The sequence below is a fragment of the Harpia harpyja genome, chromosome 15 (assembly GCF_026419915.1).
Source record: "Harpia harpyja isolate bHarHar1 chromosome 15, bHarHar1 primary haplotype, whole genome shotgun sequence".
NCBI classification, from domain to species: Eukaryota; Metazoa; Chordata; class Aves; order Accipitriformes; family Accipitridae; genus Harpia; species Harpia harpyja.
Genome location: NC_068954.1, coordinates 5,657,173 through 5,681,058, shown reverse-complemented (window position 1 = coordinate 5,681,058; position 23,886 = coordinate 5,657,173). Strand labels below are relative to the sequence as shown.

At 42.8% G+C, this 23,886-nt stretch overlaps 2 protein-coding genes across 3 annotated transcripts in view; both read right to left on the bottom strand.

Moving 5' to 3' along the window:
- The window catches only part of CDC5L (cell division cycle 5 like), a 37,259-nt gene extending 31,589 nt beyond the window's left edge, over nt 1–5,670 (bottom strand). Inside the window, exons 1-4 of one of the 2 annotated variants that reach the window (XM_052809700.1) lie at nt 5,493–5,670; nt 2,994–3,097; nt 1,315–1,476; nt 314–441 (exon numbers count right to left, since the gene is read on the bottom strand). In XM_052809700.1, the coding sequence (XP_052665660.1) occupies nt 314–441; nt 1,315–1,476; nt 2,994–3,097; nt 5,493–5,537 (439 nt within the window). In that variant the 5' untranslated portion in view covers nt 5,538–5,670. Of the gene's footprint in view, nt 1–313; nt 442–1,314; nt 1,477–2,993; nt 3,098–4,601; nt 4,850–5,492 lie in introns of those variants that run through there. The other variant, XM_052809701.1, reaches the window with a different exon arrangement.
- Nucleotides 5,671–6,570: 900 nt separating this feature from the next.
- Nucleotides 6,571–13,013, bottom strand: LOC128151927 (zinc finger protein 91-like). The gene is made up of 3 exons (XM_052809772.1): nt 12,902–13,013; nt 12,040–12,669; nt 6,571–11,362 (listed from the first exon to the last, which is right to left on the bottom strand). Exons 1-3 carry the CDS (start codon nt 12,942–12,944, stop codon nt 8,718–8,720), a joined length of 3,318 nt encoding a protein of 1,105 aa, XP_052665732.1. The 5' UTR covers nt 12,945–13,013; the 3' UTR covers nt 6,571–8,717.
- Between the last annotated feature and the right edge of the window lie 10,873 nt (nt 13,014–23,886).

Genomic DNA, 23,886 nt, shown 5'->3' with positions numbered 1-23,886 from the left:
TGGAAGAAGATGAAGAATAAGAAATAAGAATGAAATAAGAATGCAAACAAGCAGAGCAGTTGTCAAAGCAAAGAACAGTCAGTCATGGCAAGAGATGACAGATGAAAAGCAGGAAACAAACCAAGAAAAGGAAAAGAAAACTGGAAAAGTATAACTGACTGGCCAGATGCAGAAATAAGACAAAACCTGTAAGAAAAAATGTTGGGGGGAGAGAGGGGGAAACAAAACAAACCCAGGGTACAGAGGCTGTGTAAAAAGAAGAAACAAAGAAATCAGATTTCTGTCAAAAGCAGTAAACAAACTCATCTCTTACCTTCATCCATGTCAATAGGATCTGGCCTGGCTGGTTTGGTTTCTGGATTTGGATCAATTTCTCCAGGTTTAAGTTTCCGAGGATCGTCAGCAGTTTCTTCCTCATTGTCTCTCTGAGCAGCTTTGTCCCTAAAAACACATTGTATGTACACATCACAACTGGCTCTTTGCTTTCCTCCACGCTCGTAATAATGATCCCTTAAAGGCCCCAAAGACTGATCAAAAAAGTAACCTTGTACTATGTATCATACATTAAACTTGTTATACAAGTACTGCACAAAAGATGAACATGGTACAGTTACATAATCTTATATTAGACAAGATAAAGAAGCCAACATAGTATTACATTACAACAATAAAATACTATATAAAATACAACATTGACAAAGCTAATAGTAGAGAACTCTCCTTGGGTAACCTTTTAACAGTAAGGACAAGAATTCAAGCAGTGTGACAAAACGAACAATCGAATGTTTCCCATTATACTCAACCAATCACACCAGAATTAAGAGAGCTCACAAGGGAAAACGGCACTTTCCTTCTCTTCTCATGGCCTAACAAAAACCTCTGTAGCATACAGAAATGATGGTTGCACATTCAGCTGTTTCAACAACATGTGTTTTATGTCTACATGTCTGTCTTTTTTATTCTCTCTCCCACACTCACTCATGCTGATCAGCCAGTCAAAAAATACCCAAATAAACCTGAAATGGAAGCCCATAGAAAGTATCAGTCTTGACACTCCTCTAGCGAGAATGAGGAGAAGCAAGAAAATATACACCTATCGCTATTCAAGCCTGCTCTCCCAAGTTTCAGGAGCTGCTTCTTTCAAGCTAGACACATTGACTGAAAAGAAACAGTCCTTAAGGACTTGCTTACAAAAGGACTTGGTCAACTTGAAACCACCATACTTCAGAACCACAGGAGAAGGAAATTAACACATCTATACAACAAACTCTGCAGATGTTCCTGGTATGCACCTCTAGTAAAACAGTAACTCACAGCAGAAATTCATAGTGTTCCAAACACTGTGCAGCAGTTCTCCCAATAATGGGGGCAATGGTCCTCCACTGGGTTGGCATGAGCTTGGCCAGGTGCAACAGTTTCTCCTCCTCTTCCCGTGACCACTCTGTCTTTTTGATGCTCGGGTCTAGCCACTCATACCTGTTAAAAAGTGAAAAAATTAAGGACAATAGATCCAAGCTATCCACATTTGTCTTGAATTAATTCAGAACAGTGTTTACCCAAATCATCACAATGAGATTTCAAAATCTTGTCATGCAAATTTAATACAAGTTTTTTTTCTGTACAAAAGGATGTTACTCCAGAGTATTTTTATGACATATGTATTGGACCTTTAAAATGTGTTATTTATCCACTACTCTTCATACAGTTATTGCCTCTCCTTCCTTTCCACATCTCTGTTCTGGCAAAGTAAGGAGTCACAAAATTAATCCAGAAAAGGAAAAGTAAAAATTGCAACAACCTAATGTACCAGAAATGGTAGATTTGTTTTGTCTGGATCCTTCAGCAGTTACCTTACTAATCTTTAACTGTGCCAGTACTGTTACCTTTATACAGAATTATTCTAATAAATATGTGCAGTTCAGTACTCAAGAAATCAAATCTGATTCTCAGATTCATACTGCATGTATTTGCATAAGTTTTAAACTTCTATTTTTTTATATAAAGTGAAATTCCACAGTGCAATTTCTAAACATTTATCCTCAAGCCAAACTCTTATTATGAACAATCAGAAAATTATCTGTAAGAGAGATTAATATCTGTGCTGGTTTGGGCTGGGATAGAGTTAATTTTCTTCACAGTAGCTAGTATGGGGCTACATTTTGGATTTGTGCTGAAAACAGTGTTGATAACACAGGGATGTTTTCATTACTGCTGAGCAGTGCTTACACAGAGTCAAGGCCTTTTCTGCTTCGCACACCACCCCACCATGAGTAGGCTGGGGGGGGCACAAGAAGTTGGGAGGGGACACAGCTGGGACAGCTGACCCCAACTGACCAAAGGAATATTCCAGACCATATGACATCATGATCAGCATATAAAGCTGGGGGAAGAAGAAGGAAAGGAGGACGTTCGGAGTGATGGCGTTTGTCTTCCCAAGTCACCGCGTGATGGAGCCCTGCTTTCCTGGAGATGGCTGAACACCTGCCTGCTGACGGGAAGTAGTGAATGAATTCCTTGTTTTGCTCTGCTTGCATGCATGGCTTTTGCTTTACTTATTAAACTGTCTTTATCTCAATCCACGAATTTTCTCACTTTTACCCTTCCAATTCTCTCCCCCATTCCACTGAGGGGGAGTGAGTGAGCAGCTGTGTAGTGGTTAGTTGCCGGCTAGGGTTAAGCCACAACAATATCTTACAATATTACTTCATTGTTAATACTCACTGATTAAAAATGTGTAAATATGGGGAAAAAAATCATGTACACAATTTTAAGTGATCCTCCATTTGCCAACACTGCAGTCACTGGCAAAGAGAACATTTGGCTACTTTTGTTCAATTACTTTCAAGCAATAGGAATCTGCAATATCCACAATAGCAGGAATGAAACAATCTTAAAACTATTGTTCCTCTGTAGACATAAATTAATCTGTGGTAATTTCTAAATTCCCACTAATTATGAATCTCATATTCTCAGACATGGCACTTCTCACTTACCATCTGGCTTTGCACTGTTTGGCTGATTTTCTGTGCAATAAAGAAGCAATACGAGACCACTGGTTTTTGCCATATTTCATCACAGCTGCTTTCAGAATTTCATCCTTAAAAAAAAAAAAAATACTGTTATGGATCACAAGAACTTGCAAAACAGAAAGTTTGAGCTTAAGCAGAGGAGAACACGGTGGATTTCATCTAATGGGCTGACCCAGTGGAAACAGCACAGCACTGCTACTTCTTTTCCACATTTTATTCTCAAGATGAATGAGGATTTGTATTTCAAAAGCCAATGAAATCAATAAAGATTAAATGAAAAAGACAGTGATGATTATTGTGGCCGACTTCACAGACCAGACAGAACTTCCAAAACCAATTCCTTTCAATGCTCTCTAAAACACAGTTTTTAAAGTTTCTGTATGTCTTCCTTGGCAATAAAGAAGTAGGGAGGTGTTTGTCTGGTAATGACACAACATTTGGAAAAAGAATAGAATTGATAGATACCTCTGGGTGGCTTGTTTTAATAATACCATAAAATTATCTTTTTTTTTTTTGCATATTTTAATGCAAATAGCATATTTACCTATCAATGGAATATGCTGTTAAAAAAAAAGAAGTATCACAAAAATAAAGTAACTTTATAGTAAGTTTCCCTTTTACAAGTGAATCTTAAAATAAATCACTTTAATGTTCAGAATGTAACATCTAAAGTGCTGATCCCAAGCTTATAAACTTCTGGGGGAAAAAAAACCCCAAAACATAATGGATTCAGCTTGGGAGCCAGGTTGTTTGTATACATCAAAGTGCGCACTGAGATTTCACCAAAAGCTAGAAGTCCTATCAACTGTCTGTCAATCCATCCACCAATCCCTCTCTTCCCTCCCCCCAGATAAATGGGTTCATTATTTCTGGTTTCCTCACAGGCCAGAAAGTGGTATTTTCAATGCATCAAAGCTATTATTGTAGCCTTGTCAACCACAGATGTTCCTCTTCTGTATCCAATAAGTACTTGTAGTTGTGTTCAGAATCTGTTCAGCTGTACTGCGCAGATGCTACTCATCAAGGACAGATACTCTGTCTAGCACAGACATCTCTCAGAGCACACAGCAGCTTTAAATGTAAGCTGATGATGAATTCTGGCTTGAGCTGCTGCAGGAAACAATTAATGTAATTTCTATTAAAAAATAAATAATAAATCCTCTCGTTTTTTTAAATTTACTTGGTGTTATATGGCATCCAGTAGCAATACTGATGACATTAGCAGACGTTTTTACAAGTAATCGGTCATTTTACGAATGACCTGGTATCAAGCAGTTCCACTTTCTGTATTTTTAATGTTGTATGTATAATCAAAACATTAATCAAAAGAACAGCACCGAAGAGAGATAATTCATCTCTGGTACACAAGAACTGGTGAAACAATGATCTATTTAACGCACTGCTGTTTCTCTTAATAGCCACCAAAATTAGTCAATTATGGAAGACCATGAGAACAGGGTAAGCACACAGTGGTTCTTCCTATCCTCTGCTGGCCCCAATTTAGCTGCCTCCTGGCACATAGCTGATATGTCACAAGTGGTTAAAAGCACACATAGCACACAGTACATATACCTTCTATTGTTCTTTTCTCACTGCTTTCTGGAACTACGTACATGCCTAGTGTTCACAGTATACAGTGGCAGAGTTCTGGATTTTACACAGTGTCGGGTACATCCTTTTGCTTTAAACATGTATCTAATAAAACTGACATCCTTGATTTCTTGTGTTATTATTTTTCTTTTCACCATCACTTGCAGTTCTGAAAGCATGCGACGGCAAAAATGGGAGAGTGGGGTGGGGTTTTTTCCTCTTTTTTTGAACAGCACATAAATTTCTGTGTAGGAAACACTTCAAGCTGCAGATGAAGAGCCCATACCCATCTTCACCATTTCCACATTTGGAAGAGTCTTCAAGGGCAAGAGATTCCAGCTCCCTCATACCCTAGAGAACAAGAACCCTGCCTATGCAGTGTAAGACACTCCAGCCTGCAAAAGGGACATCTCCGAGGACAACACGGCCCACACAACCCCTCCAGCTGCTGTGGCGACAGTTTCTCCAGGGGGAAGGGACACGACACGTGCAGGGGCTGAGCCTCCTGCCCTCCCCAGCACGCAGCCTTCAGGAGAAACACCATCGATCTGACCTCTGCCCACGAAGGCAGGGGGCGAGGAGAAAGCTCCAGGCTACTGAGGAACCAAGCCCACCAGAGCCACAGCGGCCCGCAGAAGCCTAGCCTTCCACATGCCCCGCTACCGAGGGCCCAGGAAGATCCCACTCTGCCCCCACCTTCGCACTGTTACAAGACACCCCACTCCATGAGGGCCCCGCGCATGCGCACTACGACCCCTCCACCAGCGCCTGCGCACTGGCGCAGGACACCCCCACCTCCCCCCCCGCCCCCCGCTGAGGGCCAAGCGCTTGGGGGGGGGGGGGCACGGGGAATTAAAGCGAGCAAAGTCCTACCTCGGTGTTCCGCCACACACCGCCTTTAATCATAATCCGCGGCATCTTGGCGGCGAAGGGGCTGAAAGTCCCGCAGAGAAAAAGCGGTGGGAGGAAGGGAACGCCGCTCGCCTCAGCGGGGCCGGCCCACAGCCGGCGCAGGCGCCCTGGGCGGGAAAGGCGCGCGCTCTGCGCAGGCGCACAGGGGGTACGGGGACGACTGCGCCGGGGAGGGGCGGCACGGCTGGCGCAGGCGCACAGGGGCGGGGGGGGGGGCGGCTGGCTGCTCTGCGCAGGCGCAGGCGATGCGCCTCGTCGGACGGGGAGGCTTGGGAGAGGCGCTTTGCTCTAGCGCCCCCTGTGGGCCGGAGGTGCGCACGGCAGAGGGGCCCGGGCCTGCTCTTAAAAGGATGAACTCGAGGATTCATTAAATTCTGTCAAATTCCCCAAGGGACACAAATGGGGAAGGTAGGGGACGGCAGAAGAGAATCAGATTTCACCAATGTTACGTTTACGGCGTGCTTTGTTAATCTGAGAAAAAAACGTGCATTTACTCTAGCCCAAATGGAAACTGAGGTAGTAGCATATAGTAACATACAGTAAAGTAAAAAAAAAAAACATTGTATTTCCTTTCTTCTGTTTTAGATAAATCTGGTTGGTGGTTAACCATATTGCAGCATGGTCCGATTCACCTATATCCATTTACTTCACCCCGTGTTTAACTTTTATTCACTTATTTAGTAGATGCACGGCAGATAAAATGACACCTATTTGCTCAAGTTGTTTGTCATTAGTGTGATTTCCTACTACATTTTACTGTTTGGTCCAAATTAATAAAGAAAATTAAGGAAGCTTTTTCGGTTGAAACAGAAAGCTTCACAGTATGATTTAGGAAAGGCTTTGATTTTTGTTGAAACTCTGCAAGAATAAAAAATATTACACCTTTCGCTAGCAAAAAAAAAATAATCAAGAACAGCCTGTGCCCTTATTTTAAAACAAGTATGCCTTTACATTTAAATTCCTCTGACTTGGCAGACTGAGAATCACTTCCAATCCCCAAAAGTGCAATGCACTGCATAAGGAACAGAGAGGAACCTCATGAGTTATCAAACACCATTTTTATTAGAAGCAACCACCTGGAATAATTATTTTTACAAACTCATCAAGCTCCAGCTGAAAAATGTCTTCTGTTGTTCTTTCTTACAACTAAAATAAACTTATGCTGTTTACAAACTCTTCTAAAAATGTCCAATTAATTTATCCCCCTTAAATGGGGCTTCCTTCTTCCTCATTGTATACCGTACTTGTAAACAATCATTCTCCATCAGATTTAGCTTTCCTAGTCTCTGATATATAGGCTTACAATCCTCTTCACCATTTTTGTTTCCTCTTTGTACCTGTTCTTTTGAATTTTTCTTCAAATGACCAGAATTGTACAGTAATGCAGATAAAAATTCCTCCATGCTTGTATAACACTGTTGTTATTTCCCAGAAGTGCTTTTCTTTATTCATATCAGGATAATGTTGCTCTTTCTCACAACTCTATCAGGCAGTTAGCTCAATCATTCCAAGATCTGAATCACTCATTCCCAAGTAGCAACTTCCCAGCTTGTAGTAAAGACATCTGTAACTACCAGGGTTCAGTCACAGACACTTACTTGTCTGATTTTACTGCAGCTAGAAAGAACTAGATCACTTAAATACCTTTGCTGATCTGGCCTTAAATACATGCATTCATTCTTGAGTTCAATCCACTCTTGGAAAATTGCATTCCGAATCACAGAATGGCTGTGGGACCTCTGGAGGTCACCCGGTCCAAAGCCCTGCTCAAGCAGAGCCACCCAGAGCCGGCTGCCCAGGACCACGTCCAGACGGCTTTTGACAATCTCCAAAGAGGGAGACGCCACCACCTCTCTGGGAAACCATTTCCAAACTGGCTCCTACGTTACCAGAAAGCCTCTGCAAGATATTATCTGTATGTATAAAAAAAAGCATACATTTGAGAGCAGTAAAAAAGCAGTGGTAGTTGCATGTTTACATTCTCTAAATTAAGCTATAGGTTTACTCAGCTGTTTCATGGACTGAACTGTAACATTACGGGACAGTTAGCACCAGCCCTTTACCGTTGTTTTTCCTCACACAAGAGGGTAACACCGCTGTTATCAATACCACTGAGCATATTATAGTCAGTGGTGTCCACACAAGAGTTTCTAGCACCATATACCTCCGTAAAACAAGCAAAGATTTATCTAGATTTGAATAAAAAGTGGAAGAAGCACCCATCCGCCCTCACCATACCAGGTTAACAACTGCTGGTTGGCACGAGTGGTCCTTATACATGCTATTTTAGATGCACAGTAAACCTCTAAAAAAATAAATTTTACAGTTCAAGATACTGCCAAGGTTTTCAATGTAACTAAGTAGTATTTGCAGTATATCAGCAAGTTGTTAAATTGAAGTTCTCTGAAAAGTATGATGTTGTCTATTTTAAGAAACAAAGACCACAGAAACTACCAGCCTGAGAAAAGATGAGGCATTTCATACTAGATTAACATTAGACATTTACATAAAATTGAAGATCAGTTTAAGGATTCTCAGTATCATAAAATACCTGATTAAGGACAATATTACCATTTCTGTCAGACTACTCAAAGAATTATCAAAAGTACAGACAAAATAACTGCCTAATAAACCTTTTATATATACACACATATAGAAAACATTTTCATATCCCAATTCATATCAATTCATTTTCATATCCAGTGATGACAAAAATCTTTTGTTTCTGTAATTTTGTGAGATACTATTTTTTTTTTCTGTTTCAAGTATTGCAGGAGAACCTGGGAGTAGGGAATGCAACCATCAGCAGATAGGAGGTAGCATTACGCTTCCAAACACACTGAAAATTTTTAAATGAGAAGTTATTACTATACATTATCATGTGCATTTCCTTCCCTCCCTTTAAACATTCTTTCAGTCAGACGAGGGTTTTTTAACTGATTTTTTACAAGAAAATAAGTGGCAGAGAGTAACCATTTAAACTGGTAACTTCGGCCAAATTGTAAGTAAAGCTCTGAGAAGAATCTGGAGTAAACCAGTACCCCGAGTTTCACTCTCCAGACCAAAACACTGGATGCGTTGATCACCAGCCATCATTCTAGGGACAGCAGGGGAATGTAAAGCAATTAACAAATTCAGGACATGCAAACCTCTCCAGAAGCGAGTGCCAACTTGCAATTCCCAAACTTACATTCCAAGCTTATGTTGCTGCTTATGCTTTTCCAAAAGTTTTTTGGTAGGCAGCATCACATTACAGTTTACACACTTGTACTTTTTTTTATGTGTTTTTATATGCTTTTGGAAAGCACGTTTATCTACCGTAGAAAATTTACACCTTCTGCAGTGCAACTTTAAATGAGTCAGTAAGTGGCGTTTCAGGTGGCTAGATGTGCGGAAAGCAACAGCGCACTGACTGCACTTGAATGGCTTCTCCCCTGTATGAATTCTCAAGTGTGGCTTCAAGTTACCATTGTGGGCTGTGGAATAGCCACACTCTTCACACGTGTACGTTTTGACAGGTAGCTGCTTTTGATCGTAGAGACAGCCAGTAGATGAGCTTTCCTCACAAGAGTGTGAAGCCAGATGCTGTTTCAAGGACAGCCATTTGTTTGTTGAATAGTCACAGTTCCTGCACTTGAGATGCTCCATATTAAAATGGGTGACCCTGTGTCTTTTCAGGTGACTGGAAGTACGAAACTTCTTCTGACAAACACTGCAGCTGTAAGGTTTCTCACCTGTGTGAGTTCTGACATGTAGTTCAAGGTTGCTTAAAATGTAAGTAGTGTACTCACACTCTGCACACTGATAGAACCGTGGCTGACTTTGTGCTAGCAAATCATTTTCTTTGCCCCACTGGACATCTGGCTGTACTCCACAGACTTCTGAACCAAGCAAGGAATGGACACTGGTTGAACCTTCTGAGGAACCAAAATCTCTTTCTGGACACAGGCCTACACGGATTTCATGATGCAATTCAAGATTCTCTAAATGGCTATCTGCATAGAGGCAATGGCCAAACTCGTATCCATTCTTTATATGAATAAGGCTGTGTTTCTGCAAATGGTTTGATGTTTTAAATGTCTTATTGCATTCTTTACATACATATAGCCTTTCATCTCTATGCATTTTTAGGTGCAGCTTAAAGTCACTATGAACAGCAGTAGTATAACTGCAGTGTTGGCACTTGTACGTTTTGAATGTAGACAAACTGGAAGGCCACGTATCCTTTAAGTTTTCCACAAATTTATTATATGCATCATCATCTTGATCTTGTGAATGAGAGGCCTTGGAGTTGAAGAGAGGCTCCTCTTTGCAAATGACAGTGTCCATTTTGTATGAATTCAGAGGAACTTCTGATCTATTCCCAGTAATATGTAAATTGTCACTTCCATGGCTGTTTTCAGGGAATTTCTTCCCAGAGCACATTTTCTTATTGCCCTGCACATCACCTGCCTGCTCAAAGTCTACTTCTGAAGCCAGCATTCCCCCACTGAGACAATCATTTTCTTTACCAGAAAGAGACAAACGATCCTGGGAATCACTGGCAACTTTGCATATTTTGCTTTTATGATGTTCATTGCTCTGATTCGTATAACCATTAGCAGTAGCCTTAAACTTTTCATGGAATTTCTTATGAAAGCTTAGATGTCCTCTAGTGTAAAACACTACGTTACATTCATCACATGTATAACTCTTTAAAGGTCTTTGAGTTCTCTTTCTTTCACTTATGGCGTCGAGTTGCTGCCCTTGGCATGTTTCTTTGCCTGCATGTAATCTTCTGTGTCTCTTTAACGCAGTGGTGCTTGTGAATGCTGACTGGCAAAACTCACAGGAATATGGTTTAGCCCCTGTGTGTATGTAGCTATGCCTTACCATGCTTGCAAAATATAACGACAAAAAGGTGCAAAACCTGCACTGGTACAGCTTATACCCAGCATGCCAGTACATGTGATTTAACAGATAGGATAAGCTAATGCAGGAGTAATCACATTGAGGACACTGGTAAGGTGGTCTCTCTTTATGTCCCTTCATGTGATTAATAAAAACTCTAGGATTTGATGAAGCAAACAAACAAAGTTTGCAGGAAAAAGTAACTGGAACACCCAGAGGTGTAAAGTCCCTTTCAATTTTGATGAAAAATTTCTCGTATTTACTTTCTTTTTTCTTGGTGTCAGATTTTCTTTCTTTAGATCTCTGCCTAACTTTTCTTGCATTTATTCTATTTCTTCTTGCCTTTTGCAATCTAGTCATTTTCTTATGAAATTTAAGGTGATTCTTAAGGTTGGCAGAAAAGAAGAAGGTTCTTTTACAAAAGCAGCATTTATGTATTTTCTTATCTTTATGAGCTGAATAAACATGCTTCTTTAGATGCGCACTGCATTTATATACAGAACTACAAAACCTGCACTTCAATCTTTCATGCTTATTTATAGAACAAGATGCTTTAGAAAAAGGTTTGATGGTCACACTATTACTTAGCCATGCTAAACCCTTCTGCTGGCTTTGGAATTCCTTTGGGTCTTCATGAGGAGAAACAACATTTTGTTGCCGATACCTTTTTCTAGGAAATGGTGTTAATGTCTTATAAATATGCTCTCCAGTAGTATTTGATTCAGCAGAAGTGGAAGCGTTCATCTCTGGTTTCCCTACATCTTTTAGCAGTTCTTTTGAAGTCAAAGAACATGTATTAAGAAATGGAGCAGAACACTTATAAGTAAGTTTTTGTTCTTCTTTCAAGCCATGTTCCAAAAGAGAAGTCAGAATTTCATCTTCAAATTTGCTTCTCTTTCTGTTATTAGCTTCATTGTCTCCATTCTCTGAAGAATCAGGATCTACAGGGGGAAAAGAAATCACACATGTAACATTTCATACAACCACCGATGTTCATGATTAATTGGTAGTAATAATCCCAAATTGTCTAATGACCTGCTTGCTCTTCACTCCTTTTACTTCCTTAATATCTTCCTATCTCCACTTCTTTCCTAATGTCTCTCTCCATGCTTCCCACCCCAACATTTAAATAATGTTTTAAGAGAAGAAATTCTAGTTAGAAGCCTCCTCCTATCCACTTCCTCTTTTCACTCAAAGCTCTGAATTTCACAGAACAACACTGCATCCCTACAGTTTTTAATGAAACAGCTTTATGCCAGAATTCCTCTGAAAGTACTGTCACCTAACTTTGCTAGGGCTCCATTCTCACAAGTATGATGCTCCTTCTGCTTTTTTTTTTTTTTTCAGATCGTTTTCCCTAATGAAAGGCCACCCTTTTGCAAACTGCAGCAGAATGAAACAGCACCAATTTATTGCAGTTTCACAGGAGTCTGTGAAAGAAATAAGCACACTCCAGCCAATATTCTCCTTCTGCTGCATACGACATTAATCTATGTTGAAATGCTTACTGTAAAATAAACAGCTTTAGCATTCTTCCTATACACTTTCCTACCCATCTCAAAAATTTGAAATGTACCAGATTTCTTAAACTCTTGCACTAGTCTTATTAAGAAGTTACCTTCCATTTCAACAATTGTCTCCATCTCCTTGTGGATCTCTGGTTGTTCCTCTCGACCACCGCCAGAAAGAACACTTGCAACACTAACAAGTTCCTCTTCATGTCTGGATATCGCTGCCACGGTCAACTGTCTGCTTGTCTTGATGGTCTCATCTCTACCCTCGTTGCCAGCAGAAGAAAGGAGAGGCGGAATCTTCTGAAAGCCGTCATCACCATCACCTTCTTTTCCATCACTGGTTTCAGTTATCTCAGTAAACTCTGTTCTGCAAGACGATGTAGGCAACACATAATTTTGACTATATTTATCCTTGCCTGCATCACACCAATCACTTAAAGGTGACGTTAATCCATTACACACACTCTCGGCAACCCATTTTTCTTCAGAGTATTCAGTACGACTATCCTTATTTGAAGCCGTTTTGTTTTCTTCCCAAATGCTTAAACTGTTACTGTCATTTGAAGGCGTCGCATTGCTTTTCAGGAAAACGCTACTGTTTAAGTTAACCTCTTGCTCATCCTCATTCAACTCGGGAAACGATACCACTTGCTCCTCGGCATCGTCTTGGAGAAAGTCATCATCGCTCAGTACAAGCACAGTGATGGGGAGAACAATTTCAAAGACATCCGACTCTACGGACGGAAAACGAGAGCGTTAACACTATTTCCCAAAATACCCGAAGCCATCGCAGCCCGCCGACCCCCAGCCGTGCCCACGCGTCCGCCACTGCGCATGCGCATGGCCGGGCCGCCGCCGCCTCACCACTCTCCCCCCCCTCCCCCCCCCGGTCCCGCTCCCCTCGGCCCCCGCCCGGTCGATCGATCGGAGCCCCGCGGGATCCCTACCAGGGAAACGGGCACCTACCGTTACCGTCCGCCGGCTCCGACCTCCCCTGCCCCACCGACATCTCCCGGCCCGGGCCCGGCTGGCTGCCCGCGGTAATCAAACACCCTCGGCCGCAGCGGCGTCGCGCATGCGCCGGGCTGGCGCGCATGCGCAAGGGGCGGGGGAGGACGCTGCCCGCCGCGCAGGTTCGTGGAGGGTAAGGGGGGGGGGAGGGTGGGCACGGCTGCCGTCTCCTGATTGGAGGGATCGGCAGGGGGTGTGGCCCGGGAAGGGTGTGGACGTGCACCTCAGTGAGGGAGCTGCTCGGTAGCGCTGGGTCGTTTGGCTGTCAGCGGTTTTAAGTGGTTTAAAAATGGGTTTAATCACCCATTACTTGGACCAGAATACCCCAGCCGTGGGCAGTGAGGGGTTTTCGAAAGCTCTGCAAAATCGATTCCCATTTTAAGCAAAACCAGAAGATAAGGTAGCCCATCCACCGGGCAGTGGAGGGCTCGGGCCTCTCGGTGCCCCCGAGCGCTTCTTTGGTCAGGCAGAAATAGGAGAGATGCCTGTGGTGGTCTGGCCCTGGAAACCCGCGTTTCCTTCGGCCCTGCTTCTCAGGAGGGGAGGTGGAGGTCTGAGAACATGCAGGGGAGGGGAGAGGCGGTTGCAGAGCAGGCCTGAAGACATGTTTGCTGGGTGAGGATGGGGAGCTGCGAGGTCTCCAGCTTACCCAGACGGCTGTTTCCATAGATATTGTGGACAATCCCTCAGAGATGGCTTCAGGAGTTGTGGAATGATTGCTGGAAGTGACTTAATCAATATGTTCCCTCCCCCTCTTAAGGGGAGGTAAACCTCCAGTGTGGAATGCAGGGGATATGCAAGGAATTTGTTCCATAATAATTCCCTAAGCCACATAACCTGCAACCTTAGATGTTAGCAACACCAAGGGAGCTTGGTATGTTGACTCTTAAGAGAAGCAACACGGAGGGTGGAGCAGAGTGGAGATACCATGGCCAGGCTCTGTGATATCGCTGCAGGGATAGGGAACAAGATAGGAACAAGAATGGTAGGTCCCTGCATTGAATCCACTGAAGCAAGGAGGTGAAATAATGGGGGTTCTGTGGGCCTACTGCCCTACTTTTGATTTATATCCTAAGTGCCCCATTCTGGGGTACTGACATGCAACATCATGTCCTCTGGGCGAACTTTGTTCATTATAATCTCATTATAATGCCAAAACACACCTCCATCCCAAAAGTTACCCGCCTCCAAGGTGTGCCCACCCCTCACTGAGCATGCGCTCTGAACTTTTTTTAGCATGTAACTTTAAAAGTAAAGCGAGAAGATTTTATACAAATCATAGTAAAGGTATGTATGACTAGAGTGACTCAAGCTCCACCTAACAGGAAAAGAATATAAAAGGCCTGAAGAGAGGGGGACTGTGAGGGAAGATATCATCGTGGACATGTCGGGAGGACATTGCTGACTTCTGGGATCAGTCGACGGGCTGAACCTCTCATCCTCATCAGGACGCCTACTGGGTGAGATTCGAACACTTGGCTGTACCAAGTGCCTTCCCTGGAAACTTAGAATTCTTTAGAACTCTTTTCTTCCATAATTTAATGCACTTGTAGTCAACTGTATTATTATTTGCACGTGCTTTGCAGACAGTGTATTTATCACTGGCAGTCCAAAAGAATCTGTACTCCTGTTGCTTTAATAAATCGTACTATTCATTAAAATCTAGCCGTGATAGTTCATTGAACACGACCAAACTCCCTAAGTTTGGCCGTTATAGTTCGTTGAACGTGGCTAAACTGAAAGTACAGTGCACTATTAGTGCATGCATAATTGCGGTAGTTCAAGATATTGAATGCAACCAGACTTACAGCGTTGAATTGGACATTACTCAGAATCTAAGCCTAGCTGCCCCCAGCCCCTCTGACATCTGAGGACAACCTGGAATGCAAGGGGGTTTATTTTCTGCCAAACTTCATTACACTTTGATGCAACAGGAGTGAAATTCAGAGTGTGTTGGTGAGGGTCAGAGCTCAGAAATTAGTGTACTGCTTTCCTGAAGGACATACAGAAGGAGGGATTTCTTGGTCAGTGAATGGTTTCTCAGGGCTTAAAGACTGCTTTGCCCCACTCTTACTTGCTCATCTGTGCCATGTCCTTGCCAGCTCAGCTTATAATCTGATGAAAAAACAAAAGTCATTGTGTCATTCAGCCCAAACGGTTTCACAGAAGTGAAGTAAATTATTGTACTGGGTCTGGCTGTGATAGAGTTAATTTTTCTTCCTAGCAACCAGTGTGGTGCTGTGTGTTGTATTTGTGACTAAAACAGCATTGATAATGCACCAGTATTTTGCCTAGACAGTGTTTGCACAAGATCAAGGCCTTCACTGTTTCTCTCTTTGCCCCACTATGGAGCAGGCTGGGGGTGGGCAGGAGGTTGGGAGGGGACACAGCTGGGACAGCTGACCCAAACTCCCCACAGGAGTTTGATCCAAATGACGGACAGGGTCATTCTACACCATATGACTACCTTGTGTGTTATTAACACTGTTTAGTTACAAATCTGTATTGGGTCTGGCTGAGATGGAGTTAATACTCGCCATAGCAGCCCTCATAGCGCTGTGCTCTGCATCAGTAGCTAGAAAGGTGTTGATAACACACCAGTGTTTTGGCTACTGCTGAGCAGTGCTGGCACAGCATCAAGGCTGTCTCTCCAACATTTTTGCTCCCCCCCCCCCCCCAATGGCAGGCTGGGGCAGGGCAAGATCTTGGGAGGGGACATAACCAGGACAGCTGACCTAAACTAACCAAACAGATATTCCATACCATATGACGTCAGCTCAGATATAAAAGCTAAGTAAAGGGAGACGGAAGGGGGGCATTTTTGTCTTCCGGAGCAACCACTACGCATACTGAAGCCCTGCTTCCCAGGAAGTGGCTAGACACTGCCTGCTGATGGGAAGTAGAGAATAACATCATTTGTTTTTCTTTGCTTTCGCGCGCGACCTTTGCTTTCACTTTATTAAACTGTCCTTATCTTGACCCACGAGCCTTTTGTTATATTTTCTCCCCCCTGTCCAGCTGAGAAGGGGGAGTGATAGAGCGGCTTTGGTGGGCACCTGACATCCAGCCAGGGTCAACCCACCACAAAATCTAAAACGCAGCACCACGCGAGCTGCTATGAGGAAAGTTAACTCCATCCCAGCCAGTGCCAGTGCAGGTGCTGATGGCCGTCTTAAGAGTGATAGGAGATTTTGTTGCTTTTTTGTTTACTGCTCGACTGTCCGTGCTCTGTGGCTGTTGAGAGAAAAGACAGCAAAGGAAGGTAAACTGAAATAAAAAGTAAACCAGTAATGAGAGTATCATTGGTCATATTTGCCCTGAAGAGATTGTTCTCAGCTGGTCTAATGAGCTCTCAGATGCTGCCAAAACCTTGCAGTCCCTTATAACAAGGTGAGGATGCAGTGAATCCCTCATGCAAGGCCTGAGAGAAAAGTGCTAGGGTTTGCTGAATCCAACAGTCCACTAGATGGGAGGCTGCTGCAGCTCCATGCTCCTTGATCCAGCCAGTAGCAAGGCTGAGCGTGTACTCCCCAAAGGCACTCACGCATTCATACACCCAGTACACAAATATATATATACATATCTAAATATACATATACACACATGGTCAGCCACACAGATAAACTCGAATGGAAACCACGAAGCACTCACACAAATATGAATGGTACGGATGGCCTGATCCTGTTCCTCCTCACTGCCTGATCACAGTGGGATTCTGCTAATGGAAAGGGTATACTTACATATATATATTTATGTGCATACTGTATATATGTGTATATGTACACGTAGTGTGTGGATCATTGCAATAGCTGGTGTTGTGCTCTAAGTCTTGTTTATGGCCAAAGCAGCAGCACGCCTAATATGTATATATCAAGCAAAGAATTTATTGTTAGCACAACTGATAACAGTCTAATTCAAGAATCATTGTTAGTCTAGATCTAATTATTAGGAAACAAAGAAAGAATACTGCTGTGGAGAAGAAATCTCAGTAATAGTAATGCAATTAAAACTGTAAAACATGCACTTAGTTTCTATCACATTTTCTTGCTGTTATGCTCACCCTTTCATTGTTTCTCTGTGTATTAAAGTCAGAAGTTTTTGACTGAGGAGGATAACACCTGAACTGTCATCCTCAGCTCCTTCATTGGGAAGAATATGATGTTGATGTTGCCAGTTTCTTCTTCCTGCGGTAGTGGGCATTCATGTTCAGCTCCCATACTTAACAGCCCATAAACTGTGAGTGACAGAATCTGTCCTTAATTCATGGTAATTCCCCAGTTCATTAAGGCAAGGATCCGCCTTGTGGTCCATAGACTTGAAACATGCCTATTTTTTTCCTGACATGGAGTACTTCAAGGGTGTATGTTTTGTCTAAGCTGTAATTGGACTCTCTCCTATGATATAAGACCAGTCTTCTAAGGTCCATATTGGCACCACACACTTTTTCACACAAAGTGAACTGTTTTCAGTGTGATTGAGGGCACATGCCATAGCTTGTTGCTTCTTTCCCATTTTTTGTGATAACATGGCTCCCTACATCTAGAATGGTTGCAAATTGCAAATGACATGGTTATGCTGGATCAGAAAATCATCATGCGGGTGCCTATGCTAACATGATTTTCAAAGCTAACAGGGCTTAATCTTGATCTGGTTCAGATTCCTAGTCCTGTTTTTATTTTAACAGTTTAGTTAAAGGCTTACAATTTCTGCAAACATGGATATAAAATCTCTAGAAAAGTTAAATATTCCCAAACTTAACTCATGCAGATTTGTATGTGCAGTGAGCTTTCCTCTGGGCAAAGGACAGTTTGCTGTAACACCCCCCACGACCCCAGAATGAAGTTAACTGCCTTAGGAGGAGCAGGGGAAGGCTGAGCACACCACCAGGGAAATGGGGGCAGCTAAGTCTGTGTAAAACAATTTTAATTGATTATTATTTCTTTTTTTGTAGATCTCGACTAATAACGATTAGACTCTTAAGATTTGAATTACACTAACTGAAAGTTCTGTGTTTGGCTCCTGCCTGAGCTACAGCCGCAGCATGGCAGCGCTGACAGTGCCTGGCCATGGACCCGCTAATACGGACCCTGACCCTGACCTGCGGGCTCGCTGCCCAGCCTGGTCTCAGGCCCCCCCTCAGCACCACAGACTTGCCCATCTATCGCTAGGCTATGTCTGACCCTGGCCACACTCATGGGGCCTGATCCTGACCATGACTTGCTGACTTGTGTTTCCAGCCTCACCTCGGACCTGCCCCATCCCTCTGCTCCCTGGTCCTGAGGGAGCAACCAGGCCACGCGGCACCCTGACAATATTTTATCACCGCTCCCAGGTCCTACACTGCTCGAGGATTTCCAGTTCTCATTTTACAGACTCTGTACTCATTAATGGTGCCTCCAGAAGAGGATGGCACAGTTAGCCATTCTGATGAGAGGAATTTCCTCTATCCCCCATCTTCCTTCCCCCCATAAAAAGCATGTAAGTACCTAATTACAGGCCTTAACTTCAGTGCCTTGCTTCCTGATATGCATGCAGCTGCACCCATTTATTTTTTTTATCAACAGGCAGGCTTTGTATATGTAGGTCACTTTAGTACTGCTTTGGGTTATATTAAAGTAAAATTGTAACATGTTTAACATACAGCAATGTTTGATTAGGTCTGATCAAAACATGCATGGATATTAGATATAGGCAAGGACAAGGTGTAACCTTCTCTATCCAGTTAAAATTCAACCAAATCCCTGCTAACTTTGGCATATAGCCAGTCATCATCTGCAAAAATTTGTTTTATATGCACAGAAATATTACAGCTGGAAAGCTAAAAGAGGGTAGAGAAAGGCAGTACCATCCAAAGCCAAATATGTGCTTACTTCTAAGTTTGTCTACTGTACTTTTCTCCTTCTGTGAATGCTAGCCAGGTGCATACTAGGCAGAGTGATTTTCCTCTACATACAGGTATGTTGGTAGCCTTTATTCATAGAATCATAGAATGTTTGGGATTGGAAGGAACCTTTAAAGGTCTAGTCCAACCCCCCTGCAGCGAGCAGGGACATCTTCAACTAGATCTGGTTGCTCAGAGCCCTGTCCAGCCTGACCTTGAACACTCCCAAGGATGAGGCATCTACCACCTCTCTGGGCAACCTGTTCCAGTGCCTCACCACCCTCACAGTGAAGAACTTTGTCCTCATATCTACCCTCTTTTAGTTTAAAACCATTGCCCCTTGTCCTATCGCTACAGGCCCTGCTAAAAAGTCCCTCCCCAGCTTTCTTGTTGGCCCCCTTTAAGTACTGGAAGGCTGCTATAAGGTCTGCCCGGAGCCTTCTCTTCTCCAGGCTGAACAACCCCAACCTCTCAGCCTGTCCTCATAGCAGAGGTGCTCCAGCCCCCTGATCATCTTTGTGGCCTCCTCTGGACCCTCTCAAGCAGGTCCATGTCTTTCTTACGCTGGAAGCCCCAGAGCTGGACACAGAACTCCAGGTGGGGTCTCACACGAGTGGAGTAGAGGGGGAGAATCCCCTCCCTCGACCTGCTGGTCACACTTCTTTTGATGCAGCCGAGGATACAGTTGGCCTTCTGGGCTGCGAATGCACATTGCCAGGTCATGTCCAGCTTTTCATCTACCAGTACCCCCAAGTCCTTCTCCAAAGGGCTGCTCTCAATCCCTTCATCTCCCAGCCTGTATTGAAACCAGGGGTTGCCTCGACTCATGTGCAGGTCCTTGCACTTGGCCTTGTTGAACCTCATGAGGTTCTAGAAGCCTTTTTTTTAAAATAAGGTAGCATTTCCTAAAGGCAGGATTGCAGCCTCCTTTTAATAGAAGATAATATGAAACTACAGGACCGTTAGAATGAGTAACTGAAATATACCCATCTTTCTCCTGCTATTATAGATAGAAACATTGGTTCAGTTTGTGAAATTCAGGTGGCATAGTTATATTTTCAGACAGAAGCGGCAACCCTTTAGGCAGGAGCATTGTCAAACCCCTCCTAACTGTAAGTATTAAATTAGGCAAAAATGAGAGGAATCTTGGCTTCTGTGTTTCAGGTCTCAGGGAATTTGGGAATCTCCTACAGAGTTACAAGACTTGTTGATACTCCAAGCTGTGTGAAGCAGATGCTGGAGTGAGCAGGATGTCTTGCCTAGACTTTGTCCTGCCACAGCAATCCATAGGACATATTTCTTGTTCCTCCTAAGCAAACCCCCCCCCCAAAACCCTAACAAAAAAGTTTCCTCCCTCCAGAACTGCCTGGATCTGCTCCACAAGAGGGCTCTGCAGCCACGGGTTTGCTCCGTGCTGGTGCTGAGAAAGGCTCTGCCATGGAAGAACCTGAAAACACGAGAGATCACAAAAAATCCTGTCCCCCTTCAGCTGGTCCAGAACACCTCTTGTGGGAAGAGGTGGCAGGTAAGATCTGAATTTCAAGTAGAAATTAAGGGGGAAAAGTACATCAGGCTACAGTTGTAATCATCAAAGCTAATGGAAAGGTAATATCCCACACATTTGTTGTTCTCATTCCATAGGTGACTTTCAAAATGCACAAAACCCAGCTGTTTTAGAGCTAAACTGCAAGAAATCCACTGTGAATAGGATTTCTTTTTTGGCTGTGAGTCATATCTGAATTCTCAGTGATGTATACACTGATTTCTTGTAGTGATTTGGGTCTCAGCCATTTGCTGAATCTTTTTTTTTCCTGAGCTAGTTCCAGATTTGCATCTTGAAAGCACAGGGATTAACAGCTGAAAAGGATGTCACAACAGCTGGTGTTTCTTGTAACCTGGGTCTGCATCTGAGGAAGTGCAGAATATGAGGAAAAGAAAGATTAATATCTGTTTCCATTCTTTCTTTTTTAAAGCATAAACTTTTAAACAATCTTATTTGAAGAATGTCCCCCACAAAAAAAACCCTGCAAAACTCTGTGCAAACTTTACAAAGCTATAAATGACAAGCCTTTTTCCTTGAAAATGAGGATTTCCACTCTGTTTCTTAAAGGAACAAACTATAACTCTCAGCCTACTTCTCCTTGATGACATCATCCAGCAAATAACATGATCATGCGATGGCTGAAGAATAAATCTGGCCTATGGAAAGTGAGTCTGGGGAACAGTGGAGCTGCCTTCACAAGCCCATTGCACAAAACTATGTTCTGCAAATTCAGCTTGCAGTGGAGTGAAAGAAATCTGCCTGCAACAATGCTTGTGCCCACACTCCAGCATGAAAAAATAGAGTTGCAGAAAGTATCTTGTAAGGAATCTCTGTGTTTCCTGCATCTCTGCCTTCTAACTGTGCGACAAATCTGAGAGAAAGAGGGCATCTTCAGATCCACTGTTAACTGGAGGAGAAGTTGCCACTAGTTATTAATAGCCAGAGATCTTTATTTATGAGCTTCGATTATGATTATCTGGGCATGTGTGTGTCTTGGACAATGATTTTTCTTTTGATTTCCTAGACAGCAGTGACAGAAACAGGAAAATGCATATGAGATATTACATTTTTGAAAAATGTACTTTGACAAAAAACAGCCCAGCAACCTACAGCTTTCTGTCTGCAAGATAAAAACCAGGCATTGATTTGTACTAAAACTTTGTCTGCACTGATTAACAGTCAAATATGTATCTTGTATTTATGGAAGATAATGAATTTTGAAAAACAATATGGAAAATATTGGACACTATGAGAAATTGAAGTATCCCCAATAAAATGTAATTATTTGAAGTGTGGATTTTTGACATCTCTGGGGCCAGAATGGTGGCCCAGATTTACTCAACTAACATAAGGTATTGACCTGAAATGCATAACTTGAGAGCGCAGTCACCCTAGGCTGCTTCTAGAGCAGTGTTTTTATCCACATGCATCTACTGCTGTGTGTTGGAAGGGCCTGTGACAGTAATTTCATAAGGATATAACATCAATATGCTTCAGTTTACCAGAAGGGGCTCTGTACCTCCAAGAGGGAACTTTCAGACTTCTGCAAGCTGAAGAAGGTTGAAAACCATTGCTGTCCAGTGAGAGCAGAGGTGAGGTACTCTTCCAGAGATCAGCTAGGCTGAATCACCTTTTAGAGTGTGTCTTGATTATGGAAGAACCTACAGAAATTACACTCCTAATATGCAAGCTTTGCCTAGAAGACTAAAATGAGGCAGAGTATTTGTGGCCCTCTGCCTCTGTATCTCTTTGCATAGTACCTTGCTTAGTGGAGCATATAGTCTGATTACAGCCCTAAGTGCTGCTGCTGTATAAATACTGTTCTTGCAGCACTTGCATACGCCACTTCTTTGTATTTCATGCTCCTGATTCCGTTTCTATTAGTGCCTGTGTGTCATTATCACTCACCCAGATACCAGCAGAACCTGTCATTTGTAAATGCTGGCAGATGGCAATACAAGTCCTTTCCTAGGCATTACAATGTGCTGTTTAAAACCTCAAGACAAATATGGTCATCTGTAGACGCCTTCAGATTGTCATCTGGCCATAGACATCCACTGCTCCTAGTAATTTCAGCTAAACGTTTGGGGGTTTGGCATGTAACCAGAAAATCAAGCTGGAGATATCTTAGTTGAGCAAAAAGCCTGACACCCCAGGAATAAAAGATAATGTCACTTTTAGACCAGGGAGAGTCAGAGAATTGTTCCTAGGAAAATAATGTAAGAGCAGTTATGGTCTGGCAATTAGAGCAGGAAAAGTGGTAGCTGAGTACAAATCCAGCTGGAAAAGCATAGAAGCAGTCTGAATGAGTTGAAAATGAAACCATTAATCTATCAACTAATGCAAAGAGGGAAAATACCTCTGGAAGGGTTGGTCAGCACAATATCAGTGGCACTAGGACTGTGAGCTACAACGACTGACAGCATTTTAAGAGCCAGGATGTTGCAATAACAAACCAAGACTTAGTAAGTAAATGGTTTCTTTTATTGTAAAACCTGCTGGGTTGTTGTTTTTCTCTTTTTCACACTCCCACTGACTCTTCTTTTTTTTTTTTTTTTTTTTTTTTTTTTGCAAACAGCTTCGCTAAAGGCTTTTCCAGAGGGAAGAGAAGAAAACGCATCAGTGAGGAGCTAGTCATTGACAAAGAGCTGAGCAACACTTAGGGACAGAGCCTTCTAACACCTAACGCCCACGGAGAGATGCAGCTGGGGATTGAGAGAGTCACACGAAGTCCCCAGCGCACTCTTCTTTTCAATACTTTCTGCCCCAATCTGATTTCCTTGTCATTAAGTTCACCTTGAATGTTGAAACTGTAAGACTGGGGAAGAAATTCAGTCTTATGGTTAGGGCATAGGAGCCCGGATGTTTGATTTCCACTCCTGATTTTTGTGCAGGTTTGCACAGAGCACTATTGCTTGCAAAGCATTTCAAGTTCTTCACACTGATTTAAGCGAACAGTGCAGTGCTGTTATGTAAGTGTTTGTAGCTCTTGGTAATTGGAAACAGAGTTTGATTTATTGCCATACACAGCATTTCCCTAAATCAGGAGACAAATATATCCAAGGTAGAACTCAGGAAAACCTGGAAATACACAGCCCTTTCTCTGGTAAATTGACCATACTCCATTCTACTGAATTTGCTCTTTCTCTCTCCCTGCAGTTCTCTTGCGCCTTTCTGATGTGAAAGACAGAGAATCTCTGCCAGCAAGTACACCAATCTGAGAACTTCTGAATCAAAGGATCGTGTTTTCTAATGCCCCACTTAGATACCAAAGTTGCCATTCTTGAAGGTATGCAGAAAGAACTAGTAACATAGTAAAAACTAAATGTTGTTTCCTGTTTTGATCTGAACAATTAGCCAAAAATTCTGGGTTGTGGGGTTTATTGCAGTTTGAGAGAGGAACAAGAGATGATACCAAATATTTCTGTCATGCAGTCTTGGTCGCAGCTGTTTCCCTAGAAGGGAGAGGGTCCTGTGTCTTAAATACATGCTCAAATGCATAAGCCGTGCACTTCT

Excerpts from the sequence above, each read along its gene's own strand:
- LOC128151927 (XM_052809772.1), bottom strand. The coding sequence starts at position 12,944 with ATGTCGGTGGGGCAGGGGAGGTCGGAGCCGGCGGACGGTAACG. Across the intron at positions 12,670-12,901 it reads GGAGCCGGCGGACGGTAACG|AGTCGGATGTCTTTGAAATT; the intron begins GTAGGTGCCCGT and ends TTCCGTCCGTAG. Across the intron at positions 11,363-12,039 it reads GACAATTGTTGAAATGGAAG|ATCCTGATTCTTCAGAGAAT; the intron begins GTAACTTCTTAA and ends TTCCCCCTGTAG.